The following is a 15,977-nucleotide window of genomic DNA, read 5'->3' on the forward strand; positions in this document are numbered from 1 at the left end:
GGCATGAGTACATCAGAAAGTTATCATCATGTTATGTTTCCTCATCCGCTATAGCCACTGGGGTGCGTCACCCACAGGTGCTAGGCCTGGGCCCGACTCGACCCCCAGGCCTCTTCCGCTATGCGTACCACCTTCTGCTCACCTGAAATTGACACTGTGGCGCAAATCACTGCACTCTCTCCAAATCTGTGACTCAGCCAGCAGGAGCATCAGCCAGGCGGGATTTCACAACCCTGGGTACAGCAGTCACCGCCAAGTCCGCTGCAGAACCTCCTGATGCAGGTGATGCAACAGGGCCCTCTTAGGCATGAAATTACAGCGCTCCTGCCACACAAGTTTGGTGCAGGTCAGGGACCTCACCCTCCACAGCGTCCAGCCAGCGCAACATCCTCTGGTCTGTGATACAGAGAGGCGCGGCCCACCATTGGTAATCTCCTCCGTGCACCAAGGTGTAGTGGTGGTGCATGGTATGTGATGCACTCCTTGCAAGACCAACGCAGGAGCACCTCTACCGTTCACAGCTCTAAGGGGCGCCAGGCGGTGTTCTCACACAGGTCAGTAACGTGTCTCCATGCTACCTGGCGGGCTTCACCACAAGGTAAGGGCGTTCACCAATGCCTCGATGTCTATTGCCATGGCCCAGCCACTCCACAGCACCTCCGCATCTCACTCTGGGTCCCAGACACAGGCCCAGCGAGGCCTCCAGGCCTCGGGGACTGTCCACACTTTCAAGGTTTTGGATGCCATGGTGTTGCAAGGTAAGGGCAATGATAAGTGATGCATTACTGGTTTTGCCCAGCGATGCGCCTCTTTTCATGATTGTAGCCTTTAACTTCCTCTTCCCCTGGGACCCTGGCTGTTCATCCTGGCTGTTGGGGGATCCGGGGGTTGTTGATCTATGCTGCACTTGGCCCTGGCTACTCCATTCTGCATTCCATTGGTTATGTTTCCTATTTTTCATTGGAGGTGGACTTATAGGCTATTTTTGCCTCTAGAGATAAAAAAAAGTCACGTTGGGCCCACTAACGTGAGTTTTTTTGCCACTAATGGGCCATGCGTCAGTTTTTGCCCGCACACATCAGAATTTGTATCGCCTTCACGCTAGTTTTCACTGCAGCTACCTGAAGCTATTGCGATCTAGCGACATATTGTAAATGCATCCCTATTAGGGCGATAGTTTTTCGTGATAGGCTGCGATAGGAAAACTGCAGCTAACTAGCGTTTGCGCTAGTTAGCGGCATTTCTTGTACATATACACCTCTATCGCTATCGCACAAGGGTGTCTGTGCTGGAGCATGGCAGCCAAAAGTGCGCCAGAGCAGGGAGAGAGCAGAGCAGAGCCTCATCTTAGTAGATATGGAACTGCTCTGCTCTCTCCCATTCACACACCACAGCAACTTTACTTGCTGTGCTGCATTGAATGACTTCTGTGTTAACCTGGCCTTGAGTGTGCAGATGCTGAAGGAAACAGGCTTTAGGTGGAATCAAGACTAGGTAGCCCTGATATTCAGGTGCCCTAGCATTCCATTCAGTGGCTTTGTTGACAGGGTTCTCAGAAAAACTCTAGGCCCGTGCACCTATATTTTTTTCACAGTATGCACTGATGCATTACTGGTCTGTAACACTGACCCCTGTAGCCTGCAATACATGAAGGCCCCCAACTTCTCAGGGGGTCCCCAAACGTTCAGTGGTCCCCCATCTAATGAATATATGTGAGATAAATATTTAAGACAGGAGAGCAGCTTAATGTCTTGGGATCGCTCCACTACCATCAGCATTTTTCATCATTAGATACTTTGAGGGAGATTTACTAAAAAGTCATGCAACGCAACACAATGCAGCAAGACAACTTGCTTGGCTTCTTTGCATGACAGGAAGAGGACAGGAATGCACCATGTCACTAAGATATAGTGCATTTCTGCTCTCTCCTAGCTCTAGTGCACTGAGTACAGCCTAGAACCAACCCAGGCACCCTTGCACCATGGTGCGAGGGTGCTTGTGTTACCGCCAGGATTGTTTTTGGGCAGGAAGGGGCACCTTCTGGCACAAAAACAATCCTCTGAGGCTTTTTCCTTTTTCTATGTGTGCTGCAGAATTCAGCACATTTAGAAAGAGGAAAAAACAGATAGAGATATACACATTTCTCCTTGTTATTCCTCACCTAGAAAAGCATAGTATTTTGATGCATTCCTAGGTTTACTGGTGTTAGTTAATCTGGGAATGCACATTAATTAATGGGTGGGTTCCTGGAACACCCACGCTCGACCCATGGGACGCCTTCCCAGTGCAAAGTAATGTAAGGCAGTGACTTGCGCTGACTTGCGTTACCCCACATTGACTTTGCCACGCAAGGTGGGTCTCCGTGGCATAGTAAATCGCACTGAAACCGTTGAGTTGCCTTGCGCCATCTTGCGTGACACAATGGCAACACTAGGGCTCTGTAAATCTGGGCCTTTGTGACCAACCAGCATATCTGGCTGCAGTTGTTGGTTCTGCCCTTTCTTGGTTTTGGTCCTTCCTCAATGATTGCTCAGTAGGTTGTACCGGTGATTTTTATTTCTGAAATAGCACAGCCTTTTTTTAGATGTGCTCCTCAGTGTACCTCTCATTCTCTTTAATATCTGCTTTACTGTATGGCAATTATTATTAGTCAAGGTCATAAAATCACCTATCACAAATAAAAGGAGAAAAGCCAACAATCAAACCTAATTCACACCACACCAAGCACTGGGTTTTCCTAACCATTCCTCACAGTGACTCAATTGAACAGAAACTTTATGGTAGCATTTCCAGCTTCCCTAATTCCCCTTTTCCTTTACAATCGATAGAAACAGTAAAAAGGAGTAGTATTTATAGCCCATAGTAGCCAGTGGCATTTACCACAAGATAGATCGTTTTAGATTTGGGTGTTGGTCAAATAATCTGATTTGTGGAGAAATTGGCAAATCCTCATAAGGATTATTCTGCTCTGATGGGGAGGAGTCAGTCTGGGGAATTCCCCACTCTGGAAGGATAGCATGGCGAGGTGAGGTGGGGAAAGAACCTTTACTCCGAAGTTTTTATTTCGGATGATATTTACCGCATATTTTTTACTACGAAAAGACTTTAGAACGCAAGATGTTATCACTCAATTGATCAGTAGGTGGCAGTGTTACAACTTGTGTGGCAAGTTTTTAAGGCTTAGAATTGGTGTATGGTTCCTGTGTTTTAGGGCTCAGGGCATGGGCTTGTTTAGTCCGTATTGGACTTGGCTTAGTCTGGATGTGTTTTGGTGCGTTTTTATGTGAATTTGGCTTGTAATTCCCTAAAATTTCCTAATGTTTTCATATTCTTTATTTGGTTTTCAAATTATGTAAAATACGTTCTACTTTTACAGTCTTAGGTTCCCCAGCGCACACCATATTTAATAAAGATGTAATACACAGCAATGAAAAATAAAAAGAGGACCAGCAGAAAAAAATGCCATTACCATTGCGGTTTAAATAAACTCCAGGTGCAGATATGTCTTGACTCTTCCTACCTCTGTGTGACTTCAATAGTCTATTTTCAATTTCACTAAAAATTTGAGGACGTAGGGGCTTGAGCGTCTCTTTTCACAAAAAATAGAGCACTTTGAAGCAGGACGGGCGATCGGAACAGAGAATGCTACATAAAGGTAAGTAGATTTTCTTTACATTATATAACAAGAACGAGAAAGGTTATGTGTGGTGAAAGTGGGCGTGCTTGTTTGCGTGGTTAATGTGCTTTTAGTGCTAATGGATGTACAAGCGTTGCAATGGTGTGCGTGGTTTAATATGTGTGGTAAAGATGAGGTTGGTAAAACCACGTGTGTGTGGTGAGCCACCAGGCTGCTACGATACAATGTTTGCATGCACCTCCCTGGGCCGGTGTACTATCGAGCTCTGTACCCCATCGAGCTCTGTCCCCCTCCCCGTTTTGCGCATGCGCAAGAATGGTGCGCATGCGCACATTACGGCACATGACGTGGCACCACGCCCACCATCATTCCGTGTACCCCCTAAAGTTTCGCATTTGCGCATGCTCTATTCAAAACATGCCCTGGCATTGTGCGCTGCGGGTGCTGCTGCTGTGCTGCTGTTCTGCAGAGGCGAGATAGGGCGCCCGCAGGAGAGAGTGCTGCAGGACGCGGAGCCCATGGGAGGGAACCCCAGCACTCCCACAGGATACTGTGGGGGCACCCGCACACACGCCCGAGGAAGGGTGGGGTGCGCTACCGTGCACCCTCCCTGCTGTGCACCCCTGCCCGGTCCCTCACACCACCTCTGACGGACGGTGAAAGGCTACTCTGGGGGTGCCCCCACACATGTCCGAGGATGGGGGTCTACAGTACACCCCTGCCAGGGCGGAGGATGGGGAGGTACTCAGCCCGGTCCTCCCCCACCCTTAAAGGATCTATGTGGGGTACCCCCTCGGCTCTGAGACAGTGCTGAGGATGGGGGCCCCCACCCGGGCGGCACACTACTCGCCTCCCCACACTTCTGAGGACGGTGAAGGGCTACTGTGCGGGGCCTCACGCGCCTCCCCCGCCGCCGCGAGCGAAGAAGGGGCTCCTCCCGTTTGTTGGGTGGGTGGGCGGGCAGCCACTATGGTGTGTGTAGGGGGGGTACAAAGCTCGATGGGGAAACAGCGGCAGATAGGCCGAACCTATCGAAATCTGCACCCCCGTGACGTAGGGGGTACAGAGCTCGATGGGGGTACAGCGCTCCTTAGAACACCGGGCTCGGACCAGAGAGTATTTAATAAATGGTGACGTCAGCACACGTGGCTGATGGCACGGACCGAGTATCTGTGTGGCTGCTCTCTGGAGTGTTCCGCTCAAACTGATGGGCCTCTTCTGCCCTGCATAGCTGCTGTGTGTTGCATGCGTGTATAGTGCCCACCACCTACCCCTCTGTAGTGTTGGGGGTACCACAGTGTGGTAATGTCATACAACCGGTGAGGTGAGGAGGTACAGACTTGTTCTAGTCCAACCCTTGGTACGTCACTCATTTTCATTACAGGTCTGTGCTTTTATTTGACATAGGCTCTTCCTGATGGGTTTGTCCATGAGCATATCATACACATTTGTGTAAATATAGGTGCCACAGAAGATCCTTTCTTCATACACTAAAAAGGATTTTTATGTCATGCTCTCAATCTCTGCAGGTGAATATGCTAGGGCCGGCTCGTCCAGTATCCTATCCGCGGTGAGCGACAGGGCTGTGGTGAAGCGACAGCGCCTTCGAGTCGTGGCCGGAGCCTGCAAGTACACCATCCACAACAAGTATGACGAGGACCACCACCCTCTGCCCAGCGATATCATCTTAAAGAGGGCTGAAGAACTTGTGGGCCAGGTCATGATGTATGGCTTGACCAGCGACAACTGCGAACATTTTGTGACGAGGCTGAGATATGGTGTGAGCATCAGTGGGCAGGTACATATCCTCTCCTCATATTTTCTATATACATCTGTCACCATGTCAACTAAACAAGAGACCTGGAGATTGTTCATGTCATGTATGGTGACAATGTGGCTTTGGGTCTCCTGTTCCAGATTTCCTATGAGAGCTATTTAAGTGTATAATTCTTATCCAGGATGAGAGTACCTCTTACCTCCCTTCTTTCTCTCTCGATTTAGGAACGGTGACTCCCTTTTGGTTTAAGTTTAACTTCGGGAGCACGGGTCACCGGACCTTTTGAATAGCTCCTAGAGTCCCCCTCTTTTGATAAATAGGATAATTCTTGCCCAGGACATTGGATTTTAAAATGAGTTGTCCGCTGATGTTATGTGAGAGCAGTGAAAAACCTGGTGGCATATTTACAAGGACATTGTGCCATCGGAGCGTCACTTTTTCCGACGTTCCAGCGGCCCCGGTGCCCTGCTGCTTATTTACAAGGCGACGCAAAGCCACTTTGCAAGGCTCAATGCTGCCTTGTAAACATGGGCCTCCTCTCTGCAGTTTTCTACGGCAAAGGAGCATGCAATGGGTGTTGCTGCGAGCGTAGCCATGCAACACCCATTGCTTTTTGACACTGCACTAGATTTACAAGGATCTGTAAATCTGAGGCAGTACCAAAAACACCTTTGAAAAGGAGGTGTTAGAGTGGTGCAACGAGGAGAAATACTTTTATTTTGCCTCTTTATTTGATCTTTTTATGTGTGCTGCATTCTGCAGCCCACATAGTAGGAGCAAACGCCATTAATGATTGTTTTTGTGCATGAAGGTGTCCCTTCCTGCACAAACACAATTATCCTTGCAACGCAGGGACCCTTGCAACATGATGCAAGGGTTTCTGCGCTGGTGCTAGGCAACTTTTTTAGTGCCGGTGCAAGGGAGAATACAGGGGTGCCCTCACTGCCCTGTATACTTGGCAATACGGCATATATCTGCGTTTTTAAAATGACACTGCCCTGCTAAATTGCCTGCAACGTAGCACTGCGCCATTAAGTAATAATAATGGTTCCCATGGAAAGTGAGAGATTATGGGTTACTACCTGGTTCCCCCAACTGCCACTTCACCTGTCTGCTGTGGATCTCTATGAACATCCACAACAGTCAGGGAATTTCAATTTGTGCTGTGAGTGACTCTCTGAAAGCCACAGCCAGAACGCCTACCTCTGTGCTGACAGTGGCTTCCACAGAACCCGTGCAAAAGCACCTAGACCCTTATTCCGAGTTTCCCATTAATTTCGTGGGAACATACTGCATCTGGAAATAATGATTCTAGCTGGTATCTCCCCATGAGTTAATAGGGCTAATACGTTGTTTCCCTGGAATGGGGAATAACAGGTGGACCCAGTAGCACAGAGTCCATTTCTGCATGATTCCCCCCCTGTGGGAGACACAACAGGCCGAATCCAGGAACATGCTTGTGTCATGAGGTAAATTCTCTGAAAGCGTGTTCTCTTGCCTGTGGTTGGGTGGAAGTGGGGCAGTGGAAAGCAAGGTATACTTTTTCTTCAGCTGGGAGAACTTCTGCTCACCCCAGGCTGAAATATGCCAGAGGGCGGCGAGGCACAACAGCTACCTGCAGGTACCGCAGCTACGCTGATGGCTCTGGATCTAGTATCTCTGGGACCTTAATGGAGTTCGAGGATCCAAGTATTATAAGCCCAGAAACAGCACAACTTGAGTAGCACAGAGCTTTATCTTCCCCAGAGATACCACTCTGGGTGAGCTAAGGGCCCTAGTATGCCACTGAGGGAGGTGTGGGAGGCCAGAGAATGCTGGATCGTTTCAGCTTTTTGAGAGATTGGGTTACTGGAGAGGATAGCAAGGTGTGAGTTAGTCATTTAAATAAACTAGAATAAAAAAGGCGGAGGATGGCGAAAGAGAGAGAGGGCATGTCAGTGATAGGTGGGCAAAGTGGATAGGAGCCAGGTATGTTAGTATTATTTAGGAGTACTTCGAGGGAGGTGTGGGAGCGCTGCATGGTCTGATGAGGGTGGAGGGGGGGAAAAGGAGATTGAGAGCATCTCCCTGTGACTACTCTTGGCCTGCACAGCTGACCTCCGGTATCGCTCATCCGTTTGGATTGACGGTACAACATAAAGTATTGCATATAATAGTTGTCAATAGTCAGGAGTTTTACACTACAGTGCAGTGGCGGCTCCTCCGCTAAGGCGGAGAGCGTCGCCCCACTGCCAGGAGCAACAAAGGAAGGAAAAAAATAAAATGATAATAATGGAATGTTATTATCATTTAATTTTTTTCTCCTGCTGCGGCAGTGCCTGAGGGGGCAGGGCGGAGCTGCAGGGAAGGAGTGGTAGAACACTGCTGTGTGCAATGACTGTTTGGTCGCCCCTCTTGGGCCACTCAAAGCAGTTATGCGCATTCCCCTGTTCTCCATGCAGGCTACATTACACCCTGCATGGAGAACATGCCCACCCCTCCAGCCCCTGGCTAAGCCCTGTGTCACAGCACTCAAACCAATCACAATGCTCCATAAGAACATTGTGATTGGCTTAGGGGTGGGAGCCTGGGTACCTGCTTCCTGTTCCGACAGGGTTTGGGCACAGGCGAGCAGAAGAAAGGACGCGGGACCCAGCAGCAAGGTAAGTTTTTGTTTTTTAAAGCAGCCCGCGTTCCTGTCCCCCACCCCCTGTGACCATCCCACCCGCGAGCCGTGCCGGACGCCCCTGTTACAGTGTTCTTTCTAGAACAGGGAGTTTTCAACATCAGGATTGTAAGAGATGTAATAGTTTCAGAATTTTTGCTCTTGTTGTCTATGATGTCATTTTTAGCACCTCATAGAAAGCAACCCTATACTGAAATGCACCCATCATCGAAAAACCTATATTTGAACCCTGGCTAATTCTCTCCACTAGCATACAAAGTCATGAAAAGATCTGTGAAGCAATGCTTGGGCAGTTGTTCACCTGCTACATCTTTTGGGTCAAACACACACAAGTTGATGGAAGGAATGCTTGTAATACGTCTAACTTCTGGCATTAGCTTAGGGTGCCATTTCAACACTGTTCTTATTCCTGCCATGCCACCACAGATTAGACCCAGCCATGTGCAAATCTTATGGGTCTCCAGAGATCTGAAGGGTGTTCTCCAATGTTGGATGACAGCCAGATATCCCCCGCTTCCTCTACTTCTCTTGAACAGTGGAGGCTGCCTCTGAAAGGGGGTGGTGGGGCGGGGGGATCGGGGTGAAAAAAAATAAAAATAAACTGACCTGCTTTGCCGCCACATCTGCCGTACGCCTAACCTCCGTCTTCTTGTCTTGTTCCCGACTGCTGCCTACAGCCTGCACCAGAAGCATCCAGGCTTCCAACTCTGCCAGCTAATCATAACGCTACAGGAGCAGCACCGTGATTGGTCTGAGCGGCCTGTTTGGTTGCTCAGGCAGTGCCTGGGGAGGCTAGGCAGGTTCTCCATGGGGCTGTGCAACACATGAGAACATGCCAACTACGCATGACTGTTTGGCCAGCCCTAGAGGGTCGGTCAAAGCATCATGCACATGTAGGCAGGAAGTGAAAGCCACTCCTGCTCCCTCCGCAGGGAGCCAGCCCCACCCCACCCGGAATCGCAAAGGAAAATAAAATTATAATAACTTCTTGTTATTATCATTTTATCAATGAGCAGTGGGGCGACGCTCCTCCGCTGCCACTGCTCTTGAGTCTCCTTAAATCTGATGGAAGTGGGGAAATGAACTGATGCTCAGACCTTTCGGACCAACATGAATCCTGCAGGTCAGTACTAACTCTGGGCTGACAGTAAGGAGCCTATTCAAAAAGGTAAATACACACATGTCTATTTTCTCACATGTATATTTACTACTGTACCGAGGTGTAACGTTCACTTTTTTGCTAGTCATCCTTTGCAAGTGTAGATATACACCCATGTATAGTGTGTTCCTTACTCAAATCAGATGATGGATCTTCCTACAACAGGGTTCACAAGTGCAAATTTAAACTAACTTGTCACCTACTGGTGATGAGCTCTGGAGGGAGGTGGTCAACCTTGGAGACAAAGGCGGTACAGAGAACAGGGTAGGTGAAATGGAAATAAAGACTGTGAAGGATGTAGAAGGCAAGCACTAAAGAACAAAGAGGGCATATTGAAGAAATTGAACAAAAGAGAGAGAGGAAGGATTCTATGTTAAGCAGATTTGTAGACTGCACTATAACCCGGGAGGATATCCTGGCACTGAGCAGGTATGAGCCTAGCAAAATCTATGGCCTAGTGGGACTACTCAAAAATCCAGGTCTTCAGAAGGATGGATATAGTTTCAGATGTTGACTCAAGTGTGCTGTAGGTAGATGATCTTGTCTGGTGTCTTCTGTACCTTCTGGCGTTTGTAGTTTTGTAGTACATTTAGGCATCCAGAAGGACCACATTATATGTACAGGAATGTACAGGAATTTATATAGCGCAAATCACCAAGCGGTTTCTAAGCGCTTGCTTAGAGAACCCGTCCTGGTATTCCCCTGTGAGATAACCCCGGCAGGGTATCCGCAAGGTGAAAGCCAGGCATCCCGCCGCGAGGGGCCGTTGTGGAGATTAAGCAAGCTATTGCCCAGAGTTGCAGAGTGTGAACCCGTGAATCGAGTAGGCACCGGAGCGAGAATTGTCGAGTCCATGGACATTTTAGGACTCAAGACCCCGCCGAGCCGGGAATTGAACCCTGGTCCCGGGCTGATGTCTGCTTCCAGGTCTGCCTCCTCTAACCAGTGAGCCACACTTCTCCACTCATTATAGCTACTAGGAAACTGTGAACAAGGATAAAAAAAAACTACAAGGGTCAAGTTTTATAAAAACTAATATAGGGCAACATGAAATTACAGAGAGAAGGGTGTGGGAAGGAGGAGATTACAACGTGGATGAGGAGGATGGACAGATGGGAGCCAGAGTGAGATAAAGGACAAGTGACCGGTGGAAGTTGAAGAGAGAGAGAGAGCGAGAGAAAAAATAGGGAGAGAGAATTAGTTGAGGGCGAGCTTTCTTAAACCTGTTATTCAACACCAGTACCAAAATCCCTATTTCCCTCCTTCATGTACTGCCCACCATCACTAGAATACATCCCCCAAAGCCAGTCACGGGCCCCTGCCTACCAACATTTTCCGTTCTCTGATTACCGGCATCCATCCACATTTCATATTTCTAGTACTTGCCCCCACTGCTAGCTTAAATATATAAACTGGTTCCCCCATTATCAGTCCTCTATTTACCAGTTCTTTATTACCAGACTCTGTAAGTCACAACCTACTAGCTCGAATTACCACTATGGAAGCCCATGCTTTCCCCACCTCCAAGTAGTAGGCCTCCATTACCTGTATCCACGATTCCAATCTAGGCCTCTTAACCAACCACTGTGCATCTCCACCTCACCAGGCATCATTCTCCATATGCCAGCTTCACTGACTCCTCCCACTACCAGCCTCCAAACATCAACACCTTCCACAGCTATCATCCCCCGTTCCCAGCCTCCCTATATCACACATTGTACCCACTACCAGCCTCCATACAGCAACACCTTCCACATCAATCATTTCCCATTCCCAGCCTCCCTATATCCCACAATGTATCCACTACCAGCCTCCATGCATCTCCACTACCTTCAGTGCCAGCCCTGAATTTGTAACTTCTGTGCATCTTCCTGCTGCTCTGAGTCTGCCAACTCTCCCACTCGTGTCTGTACCATGGCTTCCTTCCTGTGCCACATATCACATAATCATGTAGTGCACTTCTTGAGAAGTCCAGATCTCCTAACATTATGGGCCACTAACTTTCACCCACTCCAGTTTCAGCAGCACATCTGGGCAGTATGACCTTTACAGCCTTCTGCAAATGGGTGGGCCTGGAGTCTTTCTGCATGAGCTAAATGTATTGCAGGAAATAAAACTTCAATACTATTCAGTGACATACTCAACGGGGTGAACCAGGCTCCTGTAGCCCCCATGAAGCCGAGGAGTCTCCATGCTTCTGGGGGCCCCATTCAGCCCAAGGCCTTTGAAGCTTTGTACAACATGGGAGACTCAGGGACCCCTCATCACATTCGGCAGAGGGGGCATTGCATTTTGCCTTACACCCCTGGAGATACCATGGGATATATTTATCAAAGTTTTGCATCACCCTTGTGCCACGCAAGGTAACACAAGGGTGACGCAAAACCTAGAAGGGTTTTACCGAGCCACGCAAGACCACCTTGCGTAACACTGCAGTGTTTGTTAAATCTAGAGTAATACTAGGAGTGTAAATCACTGCCATGAGTTACTCTGCCTCAGGGAGGCATTCTGTGGGTGGAGCGTGGGTACTCTCACACACCCACCCATTAATTCTGGCACATTCCCAGATTTACAATAAGTGGTAGACCTAGGAATGCATTAAAATGCTAGGCCTTCCCAGGGATGAAATAACGAGGAGAAATATTTTTATTTTTCCTTGTTTTTTTCCTCTATGTATGCTTCTTGCTGCAGCACAAGTAGAAAGCGGAAACAGCCTCAAAGGATTGTTTTTGTGCAGGATGGTGTCCCTTCTTGCACAAAAACAATCCTGCCTCCAACACAGACACCTTCTTGCATCGGCTCTAGGCAGCCAAAAGCCTCACCAGTGCAAGGAGAGAGCAGGAATGTGCCATATCTTGTTTGACATTGCTCATTCATTCCCTCTTCCTTTCGTGCAGGCCAGCAAGGTGTCTTGCTGCATTGTGTTGCATGAAAAATGACAAAGATGGCCCTAAGTGCCTCTGCCTGGTTATCAGGTGAAGAAAAGCTTATGTATGTCTCACTCTGGTGCAATGACAACATGTGAACAGAAGGCTGGGTGCTGTGTTTTGAGGGTTACATACAATTTCTCTCTCATAGTAAGACATGAGCAGCGTAACTTATCTCTTTCCAGAATAGCCAGGAAAAATGCAGATGCTCACATAAATACTATGGGGACTATTTATCAAAATTTCGTGTGTCCCTTTACCCACGCAAGGTAATACAAGGGCAATGCAAAACCTAGATGAGATTTAGCAACTCACTCAAGGTCACCTTGAGTGGTACACCAATGCTTGGTAAATCTGGAGTGATACAAGTCGCCGCCTTGCGTTACTCTCCCCAGGGAGGTGTTCCATGGATGGAGCGTGAGTGTTCCCACGCATCCATCCATGGATTTTGGCACATTCCCAGATTTGCCCTCAGTGGTTGACCTGGGAATGCGTCAAAATGCTATGCCTTCCCAGGGGTGGCATAACAGGGAGAAATATCTTAATTGCAGCACACACAGAAAGAGGACACACGTCTCAAAGGATTGTTTTGTGCAGGAAGGTGTCTCTTCCTGCATGTCGCATTCCTGCCCTTTCCCTTTCATGCATATTTACAACAAGGGGTGGTGATGGACAGAGTCTCTGAATTAAGCAGAATACTCTCACCCAGTCAAGAGATCAGGGCTAGATCCAACACCGTTTTTTAGCTCATTGCACCATCCCAGTTTCAGAACCTGGCTGTATGCAAATTAGTCTGTCCCTGGCCCAGTGCATCATGGGAACAGGGCAGACCAGACTACAAAAGCCAATTCTTACACTGGGAAGGAAACAAGCTTCCGGGGACCGGTTTCTGGCATTTCAGCCGTCTTCGGCCCGGCTTGCTTGAATCCTGATGGTGCAATGAGCAAGGGGCTCACATCTGAGTATACCCTTCTACGCTTAGGGTGGACAAAAATATTTACAACAAGGGGTGGTGATGGACAGAGTCTCTGAATTAAGCAGAATACTCTCACCCAGTCAAGAGATCAGGGCTAGATCCAACACCGTTTTTTAGCTCATTGCACCATCCCAGTTTCAGAACCTGGCTGTATTCCCTTTCATGCAGCACAGAGCAGCATGGTATCTTGCTGCATTGTGTTCGTGCAGCGTGATTGTGTCCTGAACTCTCTCATCACTACGGTCGGGCCATGTTTCCTCTCTGGTGGTCCATTACCCAGAAATGACCAACACCTATTCTAGGGTGGTAAAGCATTGACTAGTGATGCGGCAAGTACATTCAGTAGGTATGCGGTCAATCCCCTCCTGAGTCCCCTGTTGACCCATAGGAGTCTTGCCTTTGCCTGGAATTCCTATTTAGAAAGAATGAGGTGTCAGGGTGCGACAAGGAGGTTGTACGGCTTGAAGGGAAATGGGTATACAAAGGTTGTACAGCTAGACGAAGGGGGGTACAAAGGTCATTTGGCCCGAAGGAGAGGGGGTTGACAAAGGTTGTATGGATGAAGGGGGTGTACAAAGGATGCACAGCTGAAAACAGAGGGCGTTTTTCCAAAGATTGTATGGATGCAATGCTTAATTTCTAAAAGAATAAGTGCCAAGGGCCAATGTTTTGTCCATAAGGCCGATGGTACTATGGAAGGTCTCAATGCGGAATACCAAGGCTGAGTAGTCTTGATTTCACCTCATGCCTCTTTAATTCTCCACCAGAAACTTGGTGCCCATTTATCACAGTCCTTCACATTATTTTTCATCTCTATTTTTTTCTTTGTCACTGTTTTTTCCATCTTTCTCTTCCTCTTTATGTATCCATTGTTTTTTGTCTCTTGTACTCTGGGCCAAAGTCTGATGAGAGAAAATAAGTGGTGTCCCCAAAAATGAGTGCCCGTGGGCCTCACCAGCAGGCATTGACTCAAATTAAACACTATGGCTAGAAGGAGATAAAATGTAGAAAGGTTGTATGATTGGAAAGAGAAGTAGTGTAAAAAGTCTGTATGGGTGGAAGGCGAGGGTATGTCCAAATGTTGAATAACTAGGAGAAAGGCTGTTCAAAGGCTGGATGGGTGGGAGGAGAGTGGTGTGTCTAAAGGACGTTTGGCTAGAAAGAAAGGGGGTGTACAAAAGTCATATGGATGGAAAGAGTAGTTGGGTACAGAAGTTTCTGACCTCAGTCACCCGTTATTTAGATCTAAAGCAGACTGAGGGCGAGGAACATGACCTTACCTGGATTACAAATTTGGAAAGCAGATTTATACAAATTTTATGACTTGACCCATTTTACATTGCGTACTTTGTATTTACTGGTAGCCCACCCTAAACAGGATTTGTGGTTCTCTTTTTTGCCTCCCTATCCTTGTGATGGGTTTTCTAAGCAAACCCTGGCCCTTTTTATGTTTTTTTGTAGTTTTTATTCTAGACCAAGGGCGTATTTTTATGTCCATTAACTTTTGGATCTCGTTCTTTTTCTATCTGTTTGCTCTGTCTCCAACTGGTAGAGTCTGCATTTTGGTGTGCATCAGTATTAGGTTATATACAAGCACTCAAGAAAGGAAGACTGTGACCTCTTTTATTGATTAATGTTGTATTTATTCACTCTATATTGTTGATGGAATTGGATAAGGGTGTTGCGAATGGCTTGAGATTCCTCTGTAATGTTTTATTCATTTTAAGAACCTATATGTATGACATTTATTCTTCTATGCCTTTGTGTTGAATAAAGCTTTTTGAATCAAATATGGGTGGAAGGAGATAGGGTGTACCAAGGTTGTACGGCTAGAACGAGCGACGTGTACAAAAGTCATATGGATGGGAGGAGACGGGGTGTACAAATGTCATATGGGTGGAAGGAGAGGGGTGTACAAAGGTCATATGGATGGAAGGAGAGGGGGTATACAAAGTTTGTGTTTCTGGAAAGAGATCGTAAGGCTGGAAGGAGCTAGAGGAAATAGATTTGGTTGACGTGGAACACAAACTGCTTTCCAGGAGAGTTGAGATAAGGGGGCATATTATCGAGGACGGCATTAAAATTATCTACGGTTTAGCGGTAGAAAACGTCCGCTAAAGCGGCGATAATGGCTTAATAATATGCCCTGGAGAATTCCAATAGAAGCCCTTGTTCACACCAGAACATGGACTTCTTATTGGAATTCTCAAGGGCATATTATCAAGCCCAATATCGCAGTTTTAGCTAAACCAGCGATAATTTTTAACGCCGTTCTTGATAATATGCCCCAACGTTTTGAAACTCATCTCCACTCCATATTGGAAAATGTCATTCAATCTCTGTCAGATCTCTTTGTGTTTTTTATTTAAATGACTTTACAAGGCTCATTGAACCTCCCTCATGTCTCTCTGCCCCCTAAATATGCACTGGAGATCTCAGAGTCTATGCTTCCCCCTCATGGTGCTCCCTCATGGTCTCATCTCTTTCAGTGGTACAAAGCCAGAGCAACTCTGCTGTGGACCCTGGTCTTCGGCTTTGCGGCTGTGGGGACAGTCTGGCTCTCCGCCCTGAGTGCGGCCATGGCTCTGATATTTGAACGTCATCAGCGTTAGCGGCGGAAGAACCAGGAAGTGGAGTCAACAATAGGCGGTGAAGAAGTGAGCAGCTGGCTTCTGACGTTACTTGACACCCAATGGCGCCTGCATTTCTCAGTAACACTGTAATAAAATATTTCCTTGGGATTACTTCTGCAAACATGTTGTCGTAGTCTTTCGATTATGTTTAAAAATACTCAGCATTTTATACTGTGAGCCATCAGATCTGCAAGTTCTCACAG

At 47.5% G+C, this 15,977-nt stretch overlaps 1 protein-coding gene across 1 annotated transcript in view; it reads left to right on the forward strand.

Moving 5' to 3' along the window:
- LOC144783213 (phospholipase A and acyltransferase 2-like) overlaps positions 1-15,753 on the forward strand; it is a 39,937-nt gene extending 24,184 nt beyond the window's left edge. Inside the window, exons 3-4 of the mRNA XM_078662307.1 lie at positions 5,167-5,435; positions 15,631-15,753. Of these exons, the coding sequence (XP_078518433.1) occupies positions 5,167-5,435; positions 15,631-15,753 (392 nt within the window). The remainder of the gene's footprint in view (positions 1-5,166; positions 5,436-15,630) is intronic.
- Positions 15,754-15,977: the final 224 nt, after the last annotated feature.

The sequence above is a fragment of the Lissotriton helveticus genome, chromosome 9 (assembly GCF_964261635.1).
Source record: "Lissotriton helveticus chromosome 9, aLisHel1.1, whole genome shotgun sequence".
Taxonomy (NCBI): domain Eukaryota; kingdom Metazoa; phylum Chordata; class Amphibia; order Caudata; family Salamandridae; genus Lissotriton; species Lissotriton helveticus.